Here is a 25606-nt window from a genome sequence, read left to right on the forward strand (position 1 = left end):
TCGACCACCAATATAATTTTATCACTGACAGGCCAACAGAACTGATGGCCTAGACTAGCCTAGCGACACAGGCCTGCAAATGCATGGTTGACTTTTTAGAAATCAGTTGCTGAAAACAGATGAACATAGAGGGGAGGGGGAAAAATGAGAGGAAGGCAAACCATAAGAGACTCTTAACTATAGAGAACAAACTGAGGTTTGCTGGAGGGATGTGGGTGGGAGATGGGTTAAATGGGAGATGGGTGTTAAGGAGGGCACTTTTTATGATGAGCCCTGGGTGTTATATGTAAGTGATGAATCACTGAATTCTCATGAAGCTAGTATTACACTATATGTTAACTAACCAGAATTTAAGTAAAAACTTGAAACATTAAAAAAAATCAATTGCTGATTGTCAGTTATCAGAACATGTCTTCAGCCATGTCCTTGATTACAACATACTGAATAAGCACGGCATATATTTTAATCAGAGCTATTTTCTGGGTTGTGTTACTGCTGTCCTTGACTAAAACTGCATCTCCTGTTTTCTAGCTGGAAGGTAAAACTACTATAAAACTGTAGGAATACTTAAGCTACGAAAAATGGGAGGAAATGTCACACCTCACACCAGGTATGATGCAGCAGGATAAGAAAGCACCAAATGAGACTCGTGCACAATTTTGAATACCTTGAGAGAGGTCAGTGTCACTGATAGACCAAAAAAGACATATGTGACCCAGACCAGATTCAAAAAGGAGGAATAATGATGAATTGTTTGTGTTTATTATTTCAAGGTTTCTAATTCTGGAGACTAATTCAGTTCCTTTGATAGAGACACCAACAGATAAAAAAGGGAAAAATCTCACTGGAAGGAACTGTGACTTCACATTCAGGGTAAGAGTAAAGGGAGTTATATATTCTTGTCTCATTAGTAATCTACTTGTAAGTTGCTGTGCTTTGAGATGAAAGAGAATGTGATTTCTTAGAATGTGACAACAAAGACACAAGACAAAAGAGGTTGGTAAGTTGGACTTCACCAGAATTTAAAACTTCTGTGCTTTAAAAAACACTATCAAGAAAAAATAAAAGATTAACCCCTAGACTAGGAGAACATATTTGCAAATCATGTATCTTAAAAGTGAATCCTATCCAGGATGTGTAAAGACCACTTACAACTCAATAATAAAAAGATAAATAACCCCATTTTTTAGAAGGCAAAATATTTGGGGTTTTTTAAAACATTTTATTTATTTATTCATAGAGACAAAGAGACAGAGAGAGAGAGGCAGAGACACAGGCAGAGGGAGAAGCAGGCCCCATGCAGGGAGCCCAACATGGGACTTCATCCCAGGTCTCCAGGATCACGCCCTGGACTGAAGGCGGCACTAAACCCCTGAGCCACCCGGGCTGCCCTAGAAGGCAAAATATTTGAATAGACATTTCTCCAACAAAGAGAGATAAATGGCTAGTAGCACATGAAAAGAAGCTCATAATTAGTCCTTTAGGAAACGCCAATCAAAACCATCAAAGTAGTGGGATACTACTTCACACCCATTAGAATAGCAATTATCAAACAACAAGTATTAACAATAATGTACAAACCTTCTACAATGTTGAAGATTGGAACCTTCATACAATGTCAATGGGAATATAAAATGGTGTAGCCACTTTGGAAAACAGTTTAGAAGTTCCTCAGAATGAAACTTAGAGTTACCATATAACTCAGTCATCTGGATTATATGGTAACTCTGGTGGGTTATATAGTGACCACTAATGTATACAAAGCTTCTTTGCAGAATGATGAATATGTTCTAAAATGGTTGCACAACTCAGTAAATATACTAAAAATTGAATTATAAATTTTGAAATATAATTTTGTTGAATTATAAATTTTACATGGGTAAAATTAGTGGTATATAAAATATATTTCATAAGGGTCTTAAAACTCAACATGAATGAGGGAATGGCTACCATGTTCACATTAAAAAACAACAACAACAACAACAACAAAAAACAGGTTTGTCACTGTTTCCTTTGAGAAATGTTTGGTAGCTATAGTCAATCAAGTTTAACTTTAAGTCTTCACTAAAATTACTTACCAGAATCGGAGGCTGGATAGCCCATTGCTATTACCAGAAATGATTAACTTTTGATGCACTAGTAATCTCTGGAGAAAAGGAAACATAGGGGTCTCAGTAGGGATCCCTCAAATGATCATGTGATTTCTGAAAAACCACTAGTCTGAGTTATCAGCATGTTAACTCTGGAGATGGTTGGTGTAACACCAAACACCCTGAAAGAACATATAACCATATGTATTATAATAAAGACCACATCCTTAGCTCAGAAAAAAAAACATATTTGCAATAAAAAGCATATTGAATATTGTTCCTTAAAAAAAAAAATATATATATATATATATATATATTGTTCCTTGAGGGACTGAGGTTCATCTGTCTTAAAGAAAGACATTCCTCAGTGTTAGAACAAAATAGCCATGTCTGACTACCATTTTCCTTTATCTAAATCCAGAAAGAAGGAAGAAAGTGGGGCAGGGAGAGGGAGGGAAAGAGAAAGGGAAGGAGGATGGGAGGAAAGGGAAACTCAGTATCTTTCTTGTATCTCAAGATGTATAATCAAACAATCAAGGGAAACACAGAGGGCTGAAAAGACCAGACACTCCCTATCCCCACCTTCTCTGTCTCCACACCTGCCACAGACTTCAGAGAGGGGCACAATAAATTATCCTCCACAAAATGGGGAAGGAAAATCTAGCAGGAGCTTATTAATAAATAAGACTCTCTCCTGCATCTCCACTTGCCCTTGTCCTGTTAGTCCTTATATAACCCAAGGAGATAATTAGAAAAAACTGTGGTTGCTGACCAGTTTTTTTTTTTTTTTTCAAAGCTCTAATTTAAATCGCAACAGTTCCATTAGAGGATATGGAAGACGGTATTACTGCTGATGAAAGCTAGAATCCTCCAAATTCCTCCCGAGACATGTTAGAGTCTCTTTTTTGGACTGTGTTCTGAAGGCAAGAAGGTCCTCTCGCCCCCACCCACACTACAGAGTTGTCCTTTCCTCCCTCAGCTGTCCTAGCATAGGAAAGCATACCCACTGGTTATGAGCAATTATTCACTGTTCTCACTTGTGTTTCATTTCTGAAGGCTCAACTTTGAAATTGGAAAGAAAGAAAACCACATCCTTTGTACCCTCAATATATAGATACAGTCAGTCAAGAACTAACACAGATTTCCATGCCGATTGATGTGGGGACAGCAGCCACAATGAGGAACTCCTGCACGTTTCCGGCATCCTCTTTCTCCATTGCTATTTTTCTCCTGCTGGTTCCTGGAGGTAAGATTGATTGTCATCATTTCCATTATATCCATCAAGCAAAGTGGAGCAGACTTTCAGCAAACTTTTGGCAATAATAGGTAGATATAAGAGGAGATATTTGTTCCCCATGCTTTAATATTCTCCCTTGGGTTCTATATCTTTATTTTAGAAGGAAAAAAATCTTTCTTTCCTCTTTAAAATTTCTTCACAAAAAAATAATAGAACCACTGGTGCTTACTGCTGCCAATTTATGACTTGAAAGTTGCCAAAAAGACAATGTCAACGCAACCAAATAAACAAAAATGCATGAGTGAGGAAAATAGATAGTACCTCTCAGGAAAGGAATAGTTAGTGGCGTTCTTTCCTTTCTTGCTGCAGAAAATACCTAGATGGTTCTAAACAAAAGTTAAAAAAAAAAAAAAAAAAAAAAAACCTGACTTGACTTAGGTCACCCAAAACAAATCAGAAACGATCTGAATTTATATCATTTCTCTAGGCTAGTGTGCCATTGGGAATGTCACCACACTGACTCTTTGGAAGTGCTATGATATTTTGTATTACGTTAATTCTTTGGCATACTAAGTAGTAATCAACATGCCTGGTTTTAGATGAACTACATGGGCATCAATCTGAAATGCTGTGAAGCTCATGGCATTATCAGAAGATGGGTTATAGCCCCTGAGTGGCTTTAGATTTTCCTTGAAAACCTTCTGCTCTATGGCTGCCTAAAGTGCACTGACAAGAAGCAACCATGGCTTCATCCCAAGGTCTGTCAACTTTTGGAGGTGGGAATGGTGGTCAGGGGTTGGTGCAAAAACCTGTCTCACCAGGAATTCCCAAGAAAGTTCTATGGTTTATCTTGCACCTAAAAATGAGAAGAAATTTTTAAAATAACAAGATTGCAGCACATTTGGGACAAAAGGGCAGGCATAGCATAAGCATGGCATAGTATGACTGTGTTCAGGCATGTTAAATCCTCCACAACATTGAAAACAGAGTAGATTTAAAAAATCCAGTTACAGCTTTTCTTAAACGGAAACAACAAAGGCAGCTTGTTCTGCAATGCTTTGTTTCCTGTGGTCAAAGAGAGCAATGTGGGCCCATAAAAAGGATAGATAGAGCAAAGTAAGACTTGATGCTCTGGCCCAGCAGTCTCAACTCTGCCACACATTAGAATACTCTGGAGGTCTTTTTAAACAATACTTACATCCAGCCCCAGCTCCCGAGATTCTCATTTATTTTGATTCTGGGTGAGGAACAAGAATTGCTAGTTTCCAAAAGTTTCTCACCTGCTCTAACCTCTACCTTTACCCTTTTAGGGATGATTGGTTGCAGATGTTGACTTTTTTTTTTTTTCTGAGGCTGGTGGATGTGCTCACCAAGCAAGTGATTCTGTCAAATAAAGTTATTCTATTGAGTTTATGACTTCTGCAACCCACAAGGTCCAAAGATGCGCCTTTAAAAATCTTTCCATGCATGACTCACCCAAGGAAAAGCTGATATGGGAGGGAAGTTTTCTGGGCTTCTTGTCCTTTAACTGTTAAAGCCTCATCTTTCCCCTTCCCAACATGCTTCTGGAAATTGGAGCCCTCAGGACCACTCTTCCCCTTCCCTCGCCCTCATCTTTTGCATCTTACTGTGACTTTGGCAGGGAGTCGGCATTATTAAGGGAAGCAAAAGGCACTGTGCCCTATTTAAGAAACCATGAGTGTCAGCCAGTGGCCAAAAGAAATATTTTAGGAGAATCCAAGAACATCTGGCACAGGAGGTGAAGGACTAAATGTGTATCACAGAGGCACGGGATTGCTAAACCATCATGGGTGGTATGCCTGTGTGCAGGCCTATTGTCTCTAATAATGAACAGGAGCTGTACTCCTGCTCTGTCATCAAGGAAATTTGACTAAGGCACAGTTCTCTCCTTCCAGCATCTTCTCTCCTCCCGTCTCCTACCTCATTGGAAAAGCTGTTGGGTTAAACCGTGTATTTCAGTCTGCAGGTTGAAGGGGAGCCCAAGGTGGCATAGATGCATTTTTTAAGATTTTATTTATTTATTCATGAGACACACAGAGAGAGAGGCAGAGACATAGAGGGAGAGAAGCAGGCTCCACACAGGGAGCCTGATGTGGGACTCAATCCCAGGACCCCAGGATCTTGACCTGAGCCAAAGGCAGATGCTCAATCACTGAGCCACCCAGGCACCCCAGGGCAGTAGATATTATTCTTCAACTTATGAATGAGGAGAGTACAAATCTCAATGAAACAGAGTCTCACAAGGACCAAAGAACTTATAGGTAGGGGCACAACAAAAAGCTTATCAGTTTATAAGCTGTGTGTTTTTACAAAAACAAAAGGGCAGTTTTCCAGCCTCTAAAAACTATTCTGTTTCCACCAGATTAATACTCAGCCAGAAGGGAGGAAGGGGGAGTGCACTCAAGGTTGTCATCATCACTAGCATCTCCTTAGCAACTGTGCCAAACCATTGCACAGCTTTTTGCCCTTTGCAAGCCCTGAGGCTCGAGGTCAGAGTTTGTGGCATATTTCCAGCCTGATAATCCCTAGACTGCCAATGGCATAGCTTCCATGGATGAAAGAACAGACTCCTCTCAGGGAGTCCAACAGGAATGGGATTTACATCTGCATGAGGGGAGAGTGGGGGGAATGCTGTGTCACCTGTTTCCTCTCCAAGCAGGAAAAGTATTTCTGGTCTTAGGAACATAACTTTAAGTAGAGCTCTTTAAGGTGGGCACTGATAGGAGTTGTCTTTTTCTTTTTAACAGATTTCTGTGTAGAAATTATTGGAGGAAATCAAGTGAGTCCTCATTCAAGACCCTACATGGTGCTACTTAAAGGAAAAAAAATATGTGCTGGAGCCCTGATTGCAGAAGACTGGGTATTGACAGCAGCTCACTGTGTCCTGTAAGTGCTTGGGTTCTGAAAAATGTTTGTGGAGATATTCTCATTTAGGGGAATATTAATAAAGAGAATAAATCTCACTAAAACCACAGGAAGCTCACATATATCTTCACATCACTTAAATCTCTGGGAAACTGCTTTACCCCCACAGGGAGGTAAGCCCAGACTCGGCCCCAAAGTATCAGCCATTGAGGAATCCCCAGTAAGCACCCACATGCTTTGTGTCAGACTTCTATAGAGCTGCTGGGTCTGGATGCTGCAAGGCTTTGCTTCTGGTCTTGACTTCATAACTAGAGAGAATTAACCACAGTATGGGAGGGTAAAATTAAATGTCTCCTCGGGAACCTGAACACAACAGTCAAGTGAAGAAAGCTTGTTTCTAAAACCTTTATGAACTTCTCTCACACCTTAGCCATCTCTTAACCCTTGCTGACCACTACCTTCAAAGCTCTTCTAGTCCTAGCCTTTCCTCCATTCCCTAAATCAAGCCCCTCAACCTGGGCTGCCCAATACAGTGGCTACTGTCATATTGATTATTTGAATTACATATTGATTATTTGAATTTACATATTGATTATTTGAATTTATTTAAATTTACAAAATTGTGTATGAGCAATTATCTGTATTTTCATCAGATTCTAAAGATGTGTATGATTCAAGAAGTTAAAGCTATTTAGGGGATCCCTGGGTGGCGCAGCAGTTTAGCGCCTGCCTTTGGCCCAGGGCACGATCCTGGAGACCCGGGATCGAATCCCACGTCGGGCTCCCGGTGCATGGAGCCTGCTTCTCCCTCTGCCTGTCTCTGCCTCTTCTACAAAATTGTGTATGAGCAATTATCTGTATTTTCATCAGATTCTAAAGATGTGTATGATTCAAGAAGTTAAAGCTATTTAGGGGATCCCTGGGTGGCGCAGCAGTTTAGCGCCTGCCTTTGGCCCAGGGCACGATCCTGGAGACCCGGGATCGAATCCCACGTCGGGCTCCCGGTGCATGGAGCCTGCTTCTCCCTCTGCCTGTCTCTGCCTCTCTCTCTCTCTCTGTGACTATCATAAATAAGTAAAATTTAAAAAAAAAAAAAAAAAGAGTAAACCCAGTTAATAGTGTTGTGTCTGTTTTCAGGGACAAAAATTCCCAGGTCATTCTTGGAGCTCACTCAATCACCAAGAAGGAGTCGGAAAAACAGATAATGTTTGTTAAGAAAGAGTTTCCCTATCCGTGCTTTGACCCGGACACACATGAGGGGGATCTGAAACTTTTACAGGTATGTACCTTTAAATGACTTCAAAGTCACAGAACCTCCTCTGGCCTCCAAGATGGAAATTCTTTCTTTCCTCTGTGCCCTCTACCTAAAGACCATAGCTACATAATGGAGTCCGCCAAAGGTTGGGCTAGAATTTAAGTGGAAATATGAACATTTAAATGCTCTCATTTTGTTAAGTCTTCATGATTGTCTTCTAACAGCTGAAGAAAAAAGCAAAAGTTAATAAAAAAGTGAGTATCCTCCGGCTCCCCAAGAGGGAGGATGATGTGAAACCGGGAACCATGTGTCGAGTCGCAGGCTGGGGAAGAATTCACAATAACTCCCCTCAGTCTGACACTCTGAGAGAAGTCAATATCACCGTCATAAACAGAAGAATCTGCAATGATGAAAAGCACTATAATTATAATCCTGTGATTGGACTGAATATGATCTGTGCCGGCAGCCTCAATGGTGGAAAAGACTCGTGCAACGTAAGTGAAATAAGATCCCATGTTGTAGCTGTTGGAGTAAGTCAGGCAGATAAAGAACACGTCACATCATGCTTTGTCTTGTTACGGCGTTGGCTTCCACAAGGTCCTAGTGCTTTTTTTAATGGAAATTTTATAAAACGCCAAATAAATTAATGTTCTCAGCTCAAATAAGTTGCTCATCAGAAACGAGTTCATTACAGATGCATGGGTTGACCTACTACATCTTGATGTTACATAAACACACACACACAGACACTGAAAAGCAGTTGTTTTCTCGTTTTTCATACAAAAGTATACAGATCTCAGTTTGGAAATATGTACCATCCAGGAGAGCTGAAGTCAGGGTTCCTCTAGGGCGTTCAGTGCTGTTTCCCCCACCTCAACACTCCCCTCAAAATTCACCTGCCATGTAACCAAGCAAGTCTGAAATGCCTGTCCTTTCCAAGCCTGACTACGGATCTCTGGCCAGATTCTACAGCTCCCTAGAGCCAAGCTCAGTCCCCAGGAAACAACTTCCAAATGTGACCCATGCAGAGACTGTGCAAGCGTCCGTCCCAGAGTTCCCTGAGAAGCACCAGGCCAGGGCCCTGCTTAAAGATTGAAGTAGCAGAGACACCTTACAAAATTTTAAGCCAAGTTTATCATTTCTCACCTTTCCCAAAGACCCTGTAAGGGCCTCCTCTGAAGAGGAGTTGCAATGTAGGTTGTCTGGGAGTTTGAGTCAGAGACTGAGAGATCCAGGGAGCTCTGTTCTTCCCAGAAGCTTGTCCAAACACCTGCAGAATCTGAATGGCTTGATTTCAGGACCAAGGCTAGGCAAATCCCAGGAAGAGATAACATTCGTCCTCTATACCTTTCCACTTTCTCTCCTTTGCTCTCCCTCCTCCTTCCTCCCCTCTCCTCATCCATCACGCTGGCAATGCAGGAACCCAGAACTTCCATGCCCTTGGAACCACAGGAAACATCCTGAGGCCAAAGCAGCATCCCAGTATGCCTGTCCCTCTCCACAGCCACCCTCTAGGGTCAAAGCTTAGTGATCATTCTTCCATTCTCTTAGTGCCCAAGACCCCCTTAGAATTGGCCGTGGATGAAATAAACCTAAAGGACTCATTATGAAAATTTCATGCCCTGTGTGACGTATATCTGTCCGGGAGGGGTCCCAGGCTCTCACATATTTCCTTAGTTCATACACTCATCGGCCAATTTTTGCCTGAAAAGGAGGGATTGCTGATGCCTTCATATGACTGGGAAGGAGTTGGGCCCTCAGAACCTGGCATTCGCAGAGCTCTATGTATGTGCCTCAGTGGTCATCTGTCTAGCACCCATGATCTTCCCTAAAGCCAGAGCAGTGAAATGTCCACTTTGGACTCTAGATCTCAAATACATTTAAATATGCTGATTCTAGAGTTCCATGCAGGGTCACACAGTAGATGGCACAGTCAGGACATAAAGCAGTGACTCACAGCTAACTGAAGCCTCTCTGCTGGAGGAGCCCATTAGCTCTGAAGTATAATCACTGGTTTCCAGGAGCTCTCATCTAGTGTCAGATGCTCCAAAGGGATTTAGGGGAGCAATTTCTGTTTCTTTGACAGGATGAAGGGAAAAGTTGCTTTGGTTTTGTTCCTTTGGGAAAACAGTTAATGTGCTAGAGAAACTAGAAAACATGGTGCTTACTCTTTGCTTCAACATCCCATCTGCATTAGACCATTTACCCCTTGAGTTATTAAGCATTTTAAGAAAATAACAAATAGGAGGGCTTCCTTTCTAAAGCAGAATCAGTCTCAAAATTATCGGATAACATAAGCAACAATACAAGTTTTATTTTACATTCACTGGTTCATAAATTAAGTATGCCAATTTTAACATATTAAAATATTTCCAAATATTTTGGGCTCTTCAGCACTAATTTTCATTTAAGTCAAGGTTGATCTTAACTCCACATTGAATGTTGCACGTTAAATAGAATTTTTTCCGTTTACCAGTGATCATGTTCCGTGCTGATCCCCACTACCTCTCTTGTTTTCTTCCAGGGAGATTCTGGAAGCCCTTTGATATGTGAGGGTATTTTTAGAGGCGTTACTGCTTTTGGCCTTCCAGGGAAATGCGGAGACCCTCGAGGACCCGGCATCTATACTTTTCTGTCACAGAAGTATCTCAGCTGGATAAATAAGACTATGAAGGGGGTAGTTTAGATAATTGTATTTCATTTCATCTGCTGTCACTTCTTTTTTCACTGTTTGCTTCAAATTTTTATTTACATTCCAGTTAGTTAACATGTAGTATAGTATCGGTTTCGAGAGTAGAATTTTGTGATTCATCATTTACAGGATGGGCACCTGCTGTGATTTCTTACTCTTAGCATAAATAAAATCAATTTATGTAATTGGACCCATTTCTCCTTTAACTTTAGTGGGCAGAAGATCTGCACTGGCAAAGTGAAGCAGAGTGATATGACAACCTTATGGATATTGCAAGGGAGAGATGAGGGAACCAATGTCAACAGTGTCGTCCATGTGTCAATCGGCATACGTACTTTGCTTGAATAACTCATTGTCCCAATGAGCAGGAGTGACGATAAGGTCATATCTGTCTAGTAATAAATACAGTGATGGGCTCAGCAATTCTGCAGGAAACAGGAACAGCCATTCTGGAGCATTTGGGTTAAAAGGAAATGAGTTTGCACTTCTAAGGCCATTACACCACATCCACATGTGCTGTCTATATATCCATTTATCTGTAAGAACTTGAATCTAAGAAAGAACTAGGGGAGGAAATATCTTATAGTGTTTTCCAAAGGCAAGTGAGAAGTAGAAATTTTTTTTTTTTTTTTTTGAGAAGTAGAAATTAAAATTCTAGGGGCATCTGGGTGGCTCAGTGTTTGAGTATCTGCCTTCAGCTCAGGTCGTGATCCCAGGGTCCTGGGATCGAATCCTCCATCAGGCTCCCCATGGGAGAGCCTGCTTCTCCTTCTGCCTATGTCTCTGCCTTTCTCTCTGTGTCTCTCATGAATAAGTAAATAAATAATCTTTAAAAAAAGAAATTAAAATTCTAGGAGACAGAAATGATGCACTTGGCCCAGACAAGAAAAGTATACAGCAGAAAGTCAGTCTCCTATCTCATTAGTTTGCATATAAGCCTTTGATTATCTAGGTGATATCTTGGTTCTCCTCATCCCTGATCCTGGGTTGGGTCCAGCGAACACAATGTTTACAGTGGCTGGCATCACATACTAGGGAGTAAGTGCTCAAGGTTTCCTTGAAAAATCTGAAAACCCCCTATGTTGTTATTCAGCACATTGAACTCAGTGGGTAGTCATCAGTCCAGCAGCTACTTCAAAATGTGATTATGTGAATGGATTCCTTCCATTTCCATCAGTTCCAAGTATACACACACACACACACACACACACACACAGTACACTCAAACCAAGACACAAATCAGCTCCAAGAGACAGCCTCTTAAAGAAGGGAGCATAGTTCAATTACAAATGCTCAGGCCCCACTTCTAGAAATTTTTATTTAATTGTATTCAGTGAAACCCAGGACATCGTATTCTTTATATAATCTCCCCAATGATTCCAATACGCACCTGAGGATGGGAATCCCTACACTAAAAAGTGAGGTCTGGTGCTAATATCTAACACTAGAGGCTCTAAGAAGGTCATTAGGATGATACTACTGTGCATACCTGCTATAATCCCTATTTTGTATTGTGAAGTGCTATAATCCCTAATAGTACTTAGCAATAGGAGGATGGGATATCCCCTACTGGCAACATTACAGATTTTGAAGTCCACTTAAAAAGCAGGAGCATGGAAACTTCACTTGTTGCTGATGGAAGTGTAAACTGATACTTCTTAGGAAAGCTGGCAATGACTACTTAAAACTCAATGGACATATATTCATTCACCTAGCGATCCCATGCCTGGGTATATGCCCAACAGAAATGAGTGCTTTTGTCCACCAAAGATTGTTTAAGAATGTGCATTGCAACTTTATCTTTTTTTGAAAAATAGATTTATTTTTTTTAGAAAGAGCATGAGAGGAGGGTGAGGTATTAAGGGAGAGGGAGAGAGAGAATCCCAAGCAGACTCCCCACTAAGTGCAGAGCCTGACATGAGGCTTGATTTCATTCCCCTGAGATCATGACCTGAGCCAAAAATCAAGAGTTAGATCCTTAACCAACGGAGACACCCAGGCACTCCACAACTTTATTCTTAAAACTCAAACCTGAAAGTAGCTCAAATATTTACCCACAACAAAATGGATAAGCAGTTGTACATTTATACAATGGAATACTACACAGCAAAGAAAAAACCTACAGCTACATGTAACAACATGAATTAATATCACAAACTTAATAGTAGTGAAAGAAGTCAGACAAAAAGAATGTATAATGTATGGCTCCATTTATCTGCAGGTCAGCATAAGACAAAACTAATCTATAGTGATAGCGGTCACAATAATGGAGAGGTGCTGACTGAGGGTGGGTATATGGAAGTCCTTAGGGAACAAGAAATGTTCATATCTTGATATGAATAGTACATTAATATCAAATTGGTGGTATAGACTGATGCCAAGAGTTCAAACCCAAGTAACATCATCTCAAAACACTTTCTGGAGAAGTTAAGACTTAGATGAGCAAAGATAAGGAAGAGGATAGTAGAATTCCAGACCAGAAGAAAAGCTCCAACAAAGACACAAGGCAGGAAATCACAAGACTTATCCCAGGATCAACACAGGAGATGAGTGTGAGTGAAGATTAACATTTAAAAAATAGAACAGAGATGCCTGGGTGGCTCAGTCAGTTGAGAGCCTGACTCTTGATCTCAGCTCAGGTCTTGATCTCAGAGTTGTGAGTTCAAATCCCCATATTGGACTCCATGCTGGGTATGGAGCCTACTTAAAAAGAGAACACAGTGGCCTGACTGAGCCTTAAAAAAGCTTAGTAACATTATATGGTCTCATTCATTTGGGGAATATAGATAATAGTGAAAGGGAATAGAGGGAAAGGGAGAAGAAATGGGTAGGAAATATCAAAAAGGGAGACAGAACATGGAAGACTCCTAACTCTGGGAAACGAACTAGGGGTGGTGGAAGGGGTGGTGGAAGGGGAGGAGGGTGGGGGGTGGGGGTGACTGGGTGGCAGGCACTGAGGGGGGCACTTGACGGGATGAGCACTGGGTGTTATTCTGTATGTTGGCAAATTGAACACCAATAAAAAATAAATTTATTATTTAAAAAAAGCTTAGTAATTATCAAATCCAAATTCCTATTCTTGTAAATGTTAAGATATACCCGAGGTCACTTACTTTATGGCAGAGCCAAGATAAGCGCAGATTCCCTAACTTCGAATTCTGGGCTCAGAACCCTAAGGTTGAGGTAAAGGGTTTAGGTAATAGGGAGTCACTGAGAGTTTCTGAACAGGTAGCTGAGAAGATCACCATCATGCTTTTAGAAATGTAACCTAACAGTGGAATGGAGACCCATGAAGAATAAAGACAAGAAAACCAGTTAGAAGGAATTACAACTGAGTGGTCATTAGGTATTCAGGACATGACTAGGATGAAACAAAAGAGAACAAAGAATAACCAAAGTAAGCATGGAGCAAAATAATTAGGAAGCTCCCAGAATGATGGGATGACCAGGATAAGGATGAGACCATGAAGAGGGACAAAGGAATCCTACAGAGGATCTCATTTTGAGAGGAAATAATGTGCATGCTTAACATACTGTCTAGCTTATAGTAGGATTTTGGTCAATATTTTTCAAGTGAATAAGTTATGTTTTTAATATATTTTGTTTGAGCTAAAGACAGGAAATATCTTAGAAAGGAAATATCCAGAGGCATTTCTATGAGGCTGGAGCTTGGGAGAAAAGTCAAGTGGGAAAAAAATGTTTGGAAATCTCTGCTATAGATATTTTGACTATTGCAGTGGAAATGCATCCCTAATAAGGAAGAGATAGAGATTTAAAAAAATGAAAAAGGAGGAAGAAAAGATGAGAATGAGAGAGGGGAAAATAGAGAAGAGGCAAAGACAACATCTGGGAAATGCAACTGGAGGAACAGAGCAAATAAAGTAACCTGAGAGAGAAGGTCAGGAGAACAGACATTCACCTCAGGAAAAGCACTTCATCTTATTTGATCCTCACAACAACCTCATGGAGAAGACAAGGCCACTGTCGTTATTCTCACTTCGAAGTGAAGAAACCAGAGCTCATAGGAGGGCTGAGCGACAGCAGTTCCATACATAGGCTGTACCATCAGCTGCAGCAGAAAACACTCGGGTCTGATCTGGACTCAAAGCCAGGTGCAACACTCTGCCTCTGTGGCCTGTGGGAAGAAGATAAGACAGTTCATGTCCTATATTATAAGGTCTGTTGCTGAGGTGGCAGCCACATACGCCATCCCAGGATGAAGGCTTCTCTGAAACCTGCCATGTTTGGCAGCTGGCGCTCCCACTGTGCCTTTGCTGTGGCTGACTATGAGCAGCATCAGAATGTGGCTGAGATTTTGCTTCACTGGGTTTCCCTTTCAGAGCTCTTCCCCCTTATCTTAGTTTCCTAGGGTTCCCATAACAAATTCCCACAAACTGCTTGAGACAAGAGAAATTTATTTTCTCATAGTTCTGGTGACCAGAAGTTCAGAATCAAGGAGTCAGCAGAGCTGGCTCCCTCTGGAGGCTCTGGGAGACATTCCAATCTTTGCCTCCTACCTTTGATTTGTGGCCACATCACTCTGTTCTCTGCATCTGTGGTAATGTGGCCTCTCTGTGTGTCTATCTCTTCTAAGGACACTTGTCGTCAGATTTACGGCCCATCTGGATAATCCAGGATGATCTCATCTCACAAACCTTGGCTTGATTACATCAGCAAAGACCCCTTTGCCAAATAAGGTCACAATTGCAGCTTCCAGGGATTTGACAAGGATATTGTTGGGGGAGCATTTCTAGCCCACCACACAGCTCATGCCCCAGGCCCTTATCAGTTCTATCTTCTCTAGTCCACCAACAGTCAGGAATTGCTACTGGTGTGCTCCTGCCACCCATCCCATCCTTTTTCTTATCCTCTCCAAAAGTCATCCCCTTGGGACCCAGGTTTTAAGGAGCTAGTCAAATAAATTGAGGCAACCCAGTAGGAAAGGATCCAAAAAGCACTCCCCCAAAGTATACACAAGTCTTAATTATGTCATTCTGGAGACGATACCGCTTTTGTTATTATCTAACTGATCATCTCCCAAAGAGCACTCTATGGAACAGTAGTTCTATATAAGGTTAATAGGTATTAAAAATGAGAAAAGTTTTTAATGTTCACATTAGTTTGGGAGCTCCAGGTAAAAAAAAAAAAAACAGAATTCCTTATTTCAAGACTGCTTTATTGAGGAGAAGAGACTATAATAGACAGCATTTCTGCAACTTATTTGCCCAGAGTCCTTCTGATGTGAACATCTCAAGTGACTCATGTTCCTTGGAAAATGCTTGGCAAAATCTATCCTAACCCAACTCTGTTAATAAATTAAACGTTCAGCACAAAGCAGACATAACTGACTCCATGAAAGAAGGCTGGGGCCAGGAGGATAGGGAGAAGGAAAGAGATGGAATAAGTTTTTGATGGAAAAGGTATTTGGGGGCACAGATAAAATCTAGCTAGGTGGATGGTCATCTCATAGAACCAGTACAACTTACAACTCAAATGAGATCTAGAATTTCAGAAATAATCTTGTGCTCTGACACAGATTCTCAACAGAAAGGAGTGCACATGTGTATTCCACTCCTGAGGGAGACATATCTTAAACACTTGGGATTTTTTCCAACTGCACACATCACCCCTAATGCTCTCCTTCACACTCACGCATGTACACATGCACACGCACACATACACATCCCCCAAAGAGACATGGGATTGGCCATGGGTGTGTCAGTACATTAAAAAATGTAGATTCATAGATACAAAGTAGCTCCCTTATTTTATAGATAAAAAAAGAAAATTCAGGAATATCAATTGCCTTGTCCCAGGTCACAGAACTAATGGCAGAGCCAGAACTACAATCAAATACAGTGGTCTAACCATTTAGCCCATTCTCCAAACCCAGAGCAAAGAATCTCTATTCTATGGAAAACCACTGTCCCTTATTTATTTTACACATTTATAAATTAAGGCAATATAAATGAAAACCACTTGACTTAGGGTAAATATAGAATATTACATGAATGGTTTTAAAGTTAAACTTGAAAAGTCAATTCAATAAACAAAGTAGGTAAGAAACATACTTTCATTCTTTATTATGATGTGTTGAGATAAAGAGAAAGGGGGAAAAAGGTGGAAAAGGGAAAAAAAGGCAAAAAAATCCCAAATCCCAAAGCAGGCTTTGAAAAGTGTCTCGACTTTAAAAAATGGACAACTACTTACAAAATTTGTTAGGAAAATGGAGTTTGGATTAGAAGCAAAGGCATTCTTGAAATACTTCTCTCTTATTAGTGAAAATCTTAATTTACTAGACTAAGTGGGAAATGCCATCTTTACCTCAAACAAAGGTCATCCTTTAGGATTTACGTCCCTAAATTCCAAGAGTATTATCACTGAAAGGATTGAAAGTTTTGTTTTCTTTATGCAGCTATCATTATAAAGGAGACCACCAATCAATGGTTTCCATAGCATGTGCTATGGACTGGTGAAACCAAAGCAAAGGCCAGACCTACAGGCTAGAAAGTTACCTACTCCTGTTTCAAAGCTTGTCAATTACAACTTTTGGTCCTTGAGAGCAAGGATGATGGTAAGTTCTCTTTCTTCTGCAGTTAGGTGGGTGAGGCCTCTTCACCTGAATTTTCCCCCCAGAGAATCATGAACTGTGATTAACAGGGTGAGACTAAGGAAAGGCATGACCATTTTCCAAGCTTTATGACCACAACCCACAGTTCAAAACTACATTTTATGTAGGGGCTCCATATATAGACACGTGTATGAAGCTGCACGACTGTAACAAATGTTTCACAAAATAATACCATACTTTTACATTTTTTTCCATTTCCATTCTATTTCATTTTTTTAATGCTAACCACATGATGTGTATATGCATATAACAACCACCTGCTAAACCCTTGGGGGAAAATATGGCATGTGAAAGAAACCACTATGTCAGAGATGAGCTTTAGTGTCTGAGAGCTCAAAAGGAACTGCATCTCCTCTAGCTATAAACATGTTAAGAGAAGAAAAGCTTAAAAGTACTCTTTGGAATTCTATCTACAATCAACAGAAAAGTCACAAGGCATTACAACTGAATAATTTATAGCTTGTCAAGGCTAGACAAAAAAGAAAATGCACCGGACATGTTCATTCTTCACTCCAAGTATCAGCATATTGACTCCAGGATCTATCAGAGGCCCCCACCTCACTGAAAGATCTAACTAGCTCCTAGAATTGTAGTTTTGTAGAGAACCAGGTTTAAGGCTTGATTAAAAATATTTCTCTAATCAGAAAACATATCCCATGACTTGCATATCTTATGGTTTAAAATATGCAAAGGATCAACTAGTGTCCCTCCTACATTCATGCCTGGCCACCCAGGTAGCTCTGTTAAGAGCTGCATACGTTTTTATTTACCAAATCTCAAGGTATATAACAGCTTAGGGATATAAAAGTCATTCTGAGGCCAGACTGAGCAGCAGGAGCAGGAAGTCTTTCTGTTAAGGGTGTTTTGTTGTTGCCAGATAGCATTCTCAGAGTCTGCAAAGAGAGAGTCCTAATATTATCACTATCTAGTGACACGTAAATATATGTATATGTGATATGTTATATATATATATACATATACACACACACACACACACACACATACACACACATGTTTGGGGTTTTTGGTCTGTTTCTTCTCACTAAAGTATAGGGTCCATAAAGGCAAAGATAACATCTGTCTTGTTTACATGTATATCCTCAACACCCCCCCAAAAGTGCCTGAGACATAGGAGATGTAATTGTAAAAACTCCCACACATTCCAGTACTGCTGGTTCTTCTGCAGAATAAGGTAAGATGAGTTATAATACTAACTCCAGAGCTCAAAAACAGTTTAGAAGCTATTCCTGAGGGGCACCTGGGTGGCTCAGTGGTTGAGCATCTGCCTTTAGCTCAGGGCATAGTTCCAGGGTCTTGGGATCGAGTCCTGCATCAGGCTCCCCACAGGGAGCCTGCTTCTCCCTCTATATATGTCTCCACCTCTCTCCTTGTGTCTCTCATGAATAAATTAAATCTTCAAAAAAGAAAGAAAGAATCCCTGATCATCACTGCTTCATCCACACACATATGCAACAAGAAGACATAACCATTGTAAGTAATGAACAGTCTTGGTCAAAATCAGAAACACCTATACACACTCTGAGGTGGAGTGGGTATAGGCTTTTTTCCTCTGGTAAAATAAATATTTCACAGAGCCAGAAGAGAAAAATCTTTCATCTGAGGCTTTTCCTGACAATGACATCTCACTTAGCTATAGGTCCGCAGCATTTTACTCATCCACTTACTTACCAAAAAATCCACCTGACCTGGCCAGACCAGGACAGGCCCACGTAGTCACATCATTCTGAGGAGTACCTTGGCCAGTTGCAATCTCCTTTGTCTTAGGCAGCCAGAGTAGGGAACAAATCTGGAATTGTGGCCCAAAAAATACAGAATTATGGCAATATCTGATTCATCGTGAATGTATTTCGAACTGATTCTAGGCAGTATGCTCTATCCACATCCATCCTCCAGTCCACAGCCGGGGTTAGAGTGTTAGAGGAATTCTGTTAGTGCCAAGGCCAACAGAAGACTCAGCATACAAATAGGTTTAGGTGCATTGAACCTACAAATATGAGCACAGTCAAAGCAATGTTGAGAAAGAAGGGAGATGTGGGGAATCGAGTGGGGAGGGAAGGATACACAGTTCAGCTTTCAACTCACAGATAAAGGTTTTACAAAAAGAAACTGTCAGGAACTGGGCAGCCCGGGTGGCCCAGCGGTTTAGCGCTGCCTTCAGCCCAGGGCGTGATCCTGGAGACCCGGGATCGAGTCCCACATCCAGCTCCCTGCATGGTGCCTGCTTCTGCCTCTCTCTCTCTCTCTCTCATAAATAAATAAAATCTTAGAAAGAAAGAAAGAAAGAAAGAAAGAAAGAAAGAAAGAAAGAAAGAAAGAAAGAAAGAAGAAAGAAGCTGTCAAGAACTGAAATCCCCGTAGCCTCCTCAGCAAGTATAAAGAGGTTTGTTTGAGTCCAGTGCTCTCTCAGGAATCATTTTCACAGGTTCTGGAAGATCAAAATGAAGGCAAAGTCCAGCAGAGATTTTTACCTGTGAGTTTGTGCTCGGGGTCTGGATACTTCGCCCAGTGTTTATGTCCAAGATACGTAAGTGCCCATCTCTCATTCCGCCTCCAACGGCAAGGACTGCAGACTGCCAGGGACACCAATCCATGGCCTTTAAAGTTCAAATAATCACACAGGTGGATCAGCCTTGGAGAAAGTGAACTTGTGATGGTGACACGCTCAGGTGAGCAGGATTTGCAGAGGTCTGTGAGGACCATGGTTCTTCTGGACCTTTGATCCAAAGGCAGGAGCAGTGACACTCTCTAGAGATCACTTCTGAGGGACTAGAAATCACCTTTTAGGTGCCTTCCTCAAATTTTGAGAACAACTGCAAATATTTTAAACAAAGAAAAACCACCCAATAATATATTTTTAAAACTACACTCAACATGACCTATGGGCAAAAATCTGCCCCTGGAGTAGGTGACATGTGCCCCTAAAATCTGGTTATGAAATGAAGCCTTTCTCCTATTTGTCTACCTGTGTCTTTAGGTTCTAGGTCAGAGAAAAAAGGACAGAATGGAGCCACACACGATTGCTCATACCCCAAAAACTCTCAGGCATTTCAACTAATACATTTCAGAAAATAAAATTATCTTTGATTTACTTATTTATGTTACTATAGTTATTCTGAAAATATGATTTAGTATTACACATTTATATTGATCATTGAAATGATTAGTAACAGTAATTTTAAAGTACATTATAACAGATATTTCAGTTATATTTATCTATGCATCCTTATTTATACATCCATCCTGCTATTAGCTGCCACCAGATTTAGTTTGCTCAGGCTTCAGAAACTCTTGGTTCAATTCACTGTATTTCTGACAAGACATATAAGAAAGTCACTTGTATTGCTTTGCTTGGGTTTTCATGTGTTGGGTTTTTGTTTTGCTTTATTTTGTTTTTGCATTTTGTTTGCAGACAGGATATTTTACATACATTTTCTCTAGATTTTTTTCAAATCATTAAGAATGGGAATTTGAACCTAAAATCATTCTTAATGTTCTATGGATATTAAAAACCACAAGCCAGGGACGCTTGGGTGGCTCAGGGGTTGAGCATCTGCCTTTGGCTCAGAGCGTGACCCCAGGTCTGGGGATCAAGTCCTACATCGGGCTTCCTGCGAGGAGCCTGCTTCTCCCTCTGCTTACGTCTCTTCCTCTCTCTCTGCTCTGTCATGAATAAATAAATAAAATAAAATAATTAAAAATTAAAAATTAAAAAATAAAATAAAAACCACAAGCCAGAGTACTGAGCCACCACTATGCCTCGCAGCAGGTGCTACGTATCACACCCTATACAAGGAAACCCCATGATAACTATGTAAGTTCTCATTCTAACAAATGTGCTCATAGTTAACAAAGTAGAATCATTTCTTTGCTCTGTGAGTGATAAATATTCTGGGAGTCTATGTTGAGGCCAGGACGCATATCTATGACACCAAAGGAATGAATATATGGATTTTTTTTTACTAGAAATAAGAATTTAAAATACAGAGAAATAAAAAAAATACATATTAAACAAAGCATGGTGGAATATTGGTTTAACTGGGCACCACCCCTCCTCCTTCTTCTGACAATGGGTTTCCTTTCATGGTGTGAGCTCATGACCTAGGCCTGAACAATCAGTGTACCCATCTTTCTGACCACAGTTACCTGTTGAGAGATGAGAATGTGCCCAAAGTCACACCAGAGTCCTGCCTGGGGCTTTTATACCAGACTTATAAGAATGATAGTTTCCTAATCAATTTCCATTTGAGGGAATCTGAATTTGAAGCTGCTAAGAGCCATCTTGCCCACAAAATAAATGTCTGAATAAAGAATGAAACTAAACAGAGACAGGCAGAGCCAACAGCCAAAGAGAGAGTGTTCTCACATTATTTAAGGCCCTCAATCTGGACGGTATTGGAAGCAGCTGTATGTACCAGGACTCCTCACTTGTGAGAGAAAATATATTTCTTTTTTTTTCTTTTTTTTTTTTTTTTTTCAGAAGCTTCAGTCACTTACAACCACAAAAACGGACACATGGAGCGTATACATAGGGTTGTCTTTCAGGAGAGTGGTAGCAAAATCCACAACAAATTCTAGGGAAAGAAAAATCTCAAAGCATTGGCTTAATGGCTTTGTTCTCATGTGTGAAGGATACTCAGTGATATCTGAGTGAAGAGCAACTTGGAAGGCTACTGGATGTCTTACCTTGACTGCTGTAGGTTGGGATATAACTTTCAGCGGTTGAGTCTGTGTTCTCACACCTGGGTCATGGGGCCATATTGCCAGCAGTCCATCACTACAGCCACTGGAAAGCAGCCTGCCGTCAGGCGACCACTTCAGAGCACAGACAGCTTGCTTGTGGTGAAGTGATCCAACGTGATGCTGGGCTTCCCGAACATCGTGGTGATAAACACGGCCCAGCCTCGATCCGCTGCACAAAGGTAGAGGGGCAGGTTTTTGACAGAAAACTCGAGCATTCGAAAGCATGAAGTGTTATTTCCCCTTTCTATTAATCTACAAATCCACTATTCATTTTGTTAATGTTACATCTGAAATATATGTCACAGCAAACTGTAATGTGATTCAAAATCAGTGGATAATGTCTACTCATGCACAGTGATTTGGATCCAAATAACAATAAAGATCCTATTACTCTATCAAATGAACTCTTTCTGGACTAATTTTCTACAAGGAATAAGTAAACAACTACATATAATTATTTCTGAAATTTCTCAAAATCCAGTATCATATTTGTAAAAACTATTCAGGCGCCAGCCACACTGAACAGCATTCAGATGAACAATAGGAACTCTGCAGCCAGACCACCTGGGTTCAAAGCTGGACTCTGTCCCTTTTACTTACCATGTGACCTCAGGCTAGTATCTCAGTTTATTCATTAAGAATAGGTTGCACGCGGGGGGCGGGGGGGGGAGGGTATTAGAAACCATTGTATAGCATCACTGCAGGGATTAAAACACAATTATGCGAGGGGATCCCTGGGTGGCGCAGCGGTTTGGCGCCTGCCTTTGGCCCAGGGCGAGATCCTGGAGACCCGGGATCGAATCCCACGTCGGGCTCCCGGTGCATGGAGCCTGCCTCTCCCTCTGCCTGTGTCTCTGCCTCTCCCTCTGCCTGTGTCTCTGCCTCTCCCTCTGCCTGTGTCTCTGCCTCTCTCTCTCTCTCTCTCTGTGACTATCATAAAAAATTTTAAAAACACAATTATGCACATAAAGAGTATAGCACAATGCCTAGCATCCATTACTCCAAAAATGTTACCTGCTATTATAAGAAAAGATCTGTTCATTTTCCTTGAGGATGATATAACTAAAGTTAAACAATGCAGACTGTAAAAAGAATTCAAATATAGAACTGACTTCACTACAACAACTTCTCATAGTAAATAATTAACCTTTTATACAGTTTTTTTTAAGTGGCTTTAACTTTGACTTACAATCACAAGGTATTGAAATCTCAAATTTATTTCTTAGCTACTTAAATTGTAAAAGGTCTTGGAATCTATTTAATTTAAACCTACCTTAAGAACTATGGTATAAAAACGAATGGTAATTATTAAAAACAGTGCATATTTAGATCAATTATGTAGGATCATAGGGACAGTCACTTAACTTTTCTGGTTAAAAAGAAGTAGTTAGACTAAATTGGTAGTTCTCAAAAGTGATGAAGCATCAGCATCACTTTGGAAACTAGAAAATGCAAATTATCAAAGCAACTTCAGACCTACTAAATCAGAAATTCCTAAAGACAGACCATCAATCTGTGTTTTAAAGAGCCCTTCGGGATCCCTGGGTGGCTCAGCGATTTAGCGCCTGCCTTTGGCCCAGGGTGTGGTCCTGGAGACCCGGGATTGAGTCCCGCGTCGGGCTCCCTACGTGGAGCCTTCTCCCTCTGCCTGTGTCTCTGCCTCTGTGTGTGTGTGTGTGTGTGTGTGTGTGTGTGTTTCTCATGAATAAATGAATGAAATCTTTAAAAAATATAAAATAAAATAAAAAATAGAATCCTTGAGGTGATGTTGATGCATGCTCAAGTTTGAGAACCATGGAGATAGCTGATCTATGTGGCTCCTTCCAGTTTTGACATCTGTGGGTCTGTGAATTGGAAATATGCCCCAGAAAGTTTACCATAGTCCAAATTATTGATCCTGATAACAATAAATACTTGATTGCAACAAAATATCCCTCTGGTAGGTATGGCTTGGTACAGAGAAACTGAGTTTGACCTTTTATCTGAACAATTTAGTGAATCCTGAACATCACTTCCCAGTACTAGCATACAGTGCAGGCACAGAGCCACCATGGTATCCGTGGCCACTGGACCACTTATATCACCAGAAGATCAGAACATGCAAGAGGGTAGGATCATAACTGAAACTAACTAATATCCTGTTTGGTTTTGGTTTGTTTTAGTTTTGCTTTTGGTTTACTCAGCCTCCCAAACTTGGTGATACAAATCTAATGTGTTCCATTAAGACGCTTCTTACCTGCTGAGAATACAGTGATTCCAGCTCAGAGCCCCAACCACTGACAAATGACCAAGCATATTTCTCAGCCGCTTTTTAGTTACTACATCCCATAACTGAAAAAAAAATGAACAAGCAGAGTTACATAACATTGTCTTTTTCACAGCCCACTGTCTTCTTAAAAGCCTGATGGCAATTATTGTTGATACAGCCAGTCTTTGTACAACAGGAAAGCTTAGCTCCCTTAACCCTGGGAAGCATTACTCAACATGTCTGACATTGTCTGACTCAACATCGTCTGACATGTCAACTGTCATGACATCACCTGCAGAGCTTGCTATGGATGCTAGCCATTCTGATTTCATAATGGAGGTAGGATCTGTGGATATGGCATTTTTTAAAGACATTTATTTGAAAGCTCCCCAGGTGAATTCAGTGCGCAGCCACAGGTTGAGAATGGCTCTCACACTTCTAGTTTCTTCTAAATTGTGGAATTTCGTATCTGGAAATCCACCGACAGGCTAAGAGACTCCTTTTCTGCCACCTACAAATGATACACTGACCCATATAAGAAAGAAGAACTTTGGTGCAAGAAGAAATCATGACATAACCTTCAAAGCAGCCAATATCATTGTAGAGATGAGAAAGCAATGAGAGCTATCTATGGCCCTCCAAAGTCATTGAACATATGAGCAATATTGTTTATAGTATTGCTAGTAATAATAATACATGAGAAATTAAATAGGTTGATAGAATATGGGTAAATTACCATTTCAGAGAGCTTATCAGAAACAAATTCCTTCATTTTAAGTAACTCTGCTCCTGATCACAGCTTGAGGTGAGAAAGGAGAGCTGACGGTTATCTTCCTCTCTCCAAAGTCCTAACCCTGGAGATTCTACAAGCCCAACTTTAATACTAGAGAAAAGACTTTTAGGGGTACTACCTGGCTGACTTGATCAGAGGAGCATGCAACTTTTTTAAAGATTTTATTTATTTATTCATGAGAGACACAGAGAGAGAGGCAGAGACATAGGCAGAGGGAGAGGCAGGCTCCCTGCTGTGGCGGGGGAGGGGGGGGCTGATGTGGGACTTGATTCCAGGACCCCAGGATCATTACCTGAGCCAAAGGCAGATGCTCAACCACTGAGCCACCCAGGTGCCCCAGGAATATGCAACTCTTGATCTCAGAGTTGTGAGTTCAAGCCCCACTCTGGGTGTAGAAATGACTTTAAAAAATAAAATTTGGGGGGAAAAAAGACTTCTAAGAAGGTAAATATGACAGAAGGAAAGCTTGTGTGAAAAAAAGCTAGATAGAGTATCCTTAACTCCTCATTAAATGCCATTCAGAAAAAAAAAAAACAGGATGGTATATCCTCTTACTCCCCATAGTTTCAAGTGCCACAACTAATATAGATTCTCTATTGTATAATAACTTGTTATTAAAAGTCAATTTTAGTTATTGAGCAATTACACAGAGCACATTTTGAGGAAAAAAAACAACTTTCCATTACTTGTACTTCTCCTTCACTGGTGCCAACTGCCAGGCAGTTTCCATCTTTTATCCAGGACACAGAGGATATATAGCTACAATTGAGACTTAAGTCTATATTTTCAATCACGTTGTTTTCCCCAGTCCATATGAACACAGAGGATCCAAGGGCTACAGCAACAAGATTTCGAAAATTCCAGTCTAGAATATTCAGATCTATAAGAAAAGCATTTCATATTAGTTAGGGTAATTACTTAGCAAATAAAAAATATTTTCAAGTAACCAACCTTTTATAGATAGATGAGCAAAATTAATCCCTTTCCCATGGTTAGTTGGAAAATAGAATTAT

General features: G+C 40.5%; 2 protein-coding genes across 15 annotated transcripts in view; one reads left to right on the forward strand and one right to left on the reverse strand.

The window, feature by feature from the left end:
* The first annotated feature begins 3180 nt into the window (after positions 1-3180).
* GZMA (granzyme A) lies at positions 3181-10350 on the forward strand. The gene is made up of 5 exons (XM_038530583.1): positions 3181-3336; positions 6096-6234; positions 7351-7492; positions 7693-7962; positions 9993-10350. The coding sequence occupies exons 1-5, from the start codon at positions 3237-3239 to the stop codon at positions 10152-10154; spliced, it is 813 nt and encodes a 270-aa protein (XP_038386511.1). The 5' UTR covers positions 3181-3236; the 3' UTR covers positions 10155-10350.
* A 2740-nt stretch (positions 10351-13090) lies between these two features.
* Positions 13091-25606, reverse strand: part of CDC20B (cell division cycle 20B) — a 49323-nt gene continuing 36807 nt past the window's right edge. For 6 of the 14 annotated variants that reach the window (XM_038530589.1, XM_038530591.1, XM_038530592.1 and 3 more), the window contains 6 exons: positions 25274-25473; positions 23789-23883; positions 21496-21721; positions 19281-19406; positions 18481-18598; positions 17530-17684 (listed from right to left, as the gene is read on the reverse strand). In XM_038530589.1, the coding sequence (XP_038386517.1) occupies positions 17554-17684; positions 18481-18598; positions 19281-19406; positions 21496-21721; positions 23789-23883; positions 25274-25473 (896 nt within the window). In that variant the 3' untranslated portion in view covers positions 17530-17553. The other 8 variants (XM_038530587.1, XM_038530586.1, XM_038530585.1 and 5 more) reach the window with 8 other exon arrangements.

Source organism: Canis lupus, chromosome 2 (assembly GCF_011100685.1).
Source record: "Canis lupus familiaris isolate Mischka breed German Shepherd chromosome 2, alternate assembly UU_Cfam_GSD_1.0, whole genome shotgun sequence".
Taxonomy (NCBI): domain Eukaryota; kingdom Metazoa; phylum Chordata; class Mammalia; order Carnivora; family Canidae; genus Canis; species Canis lupus.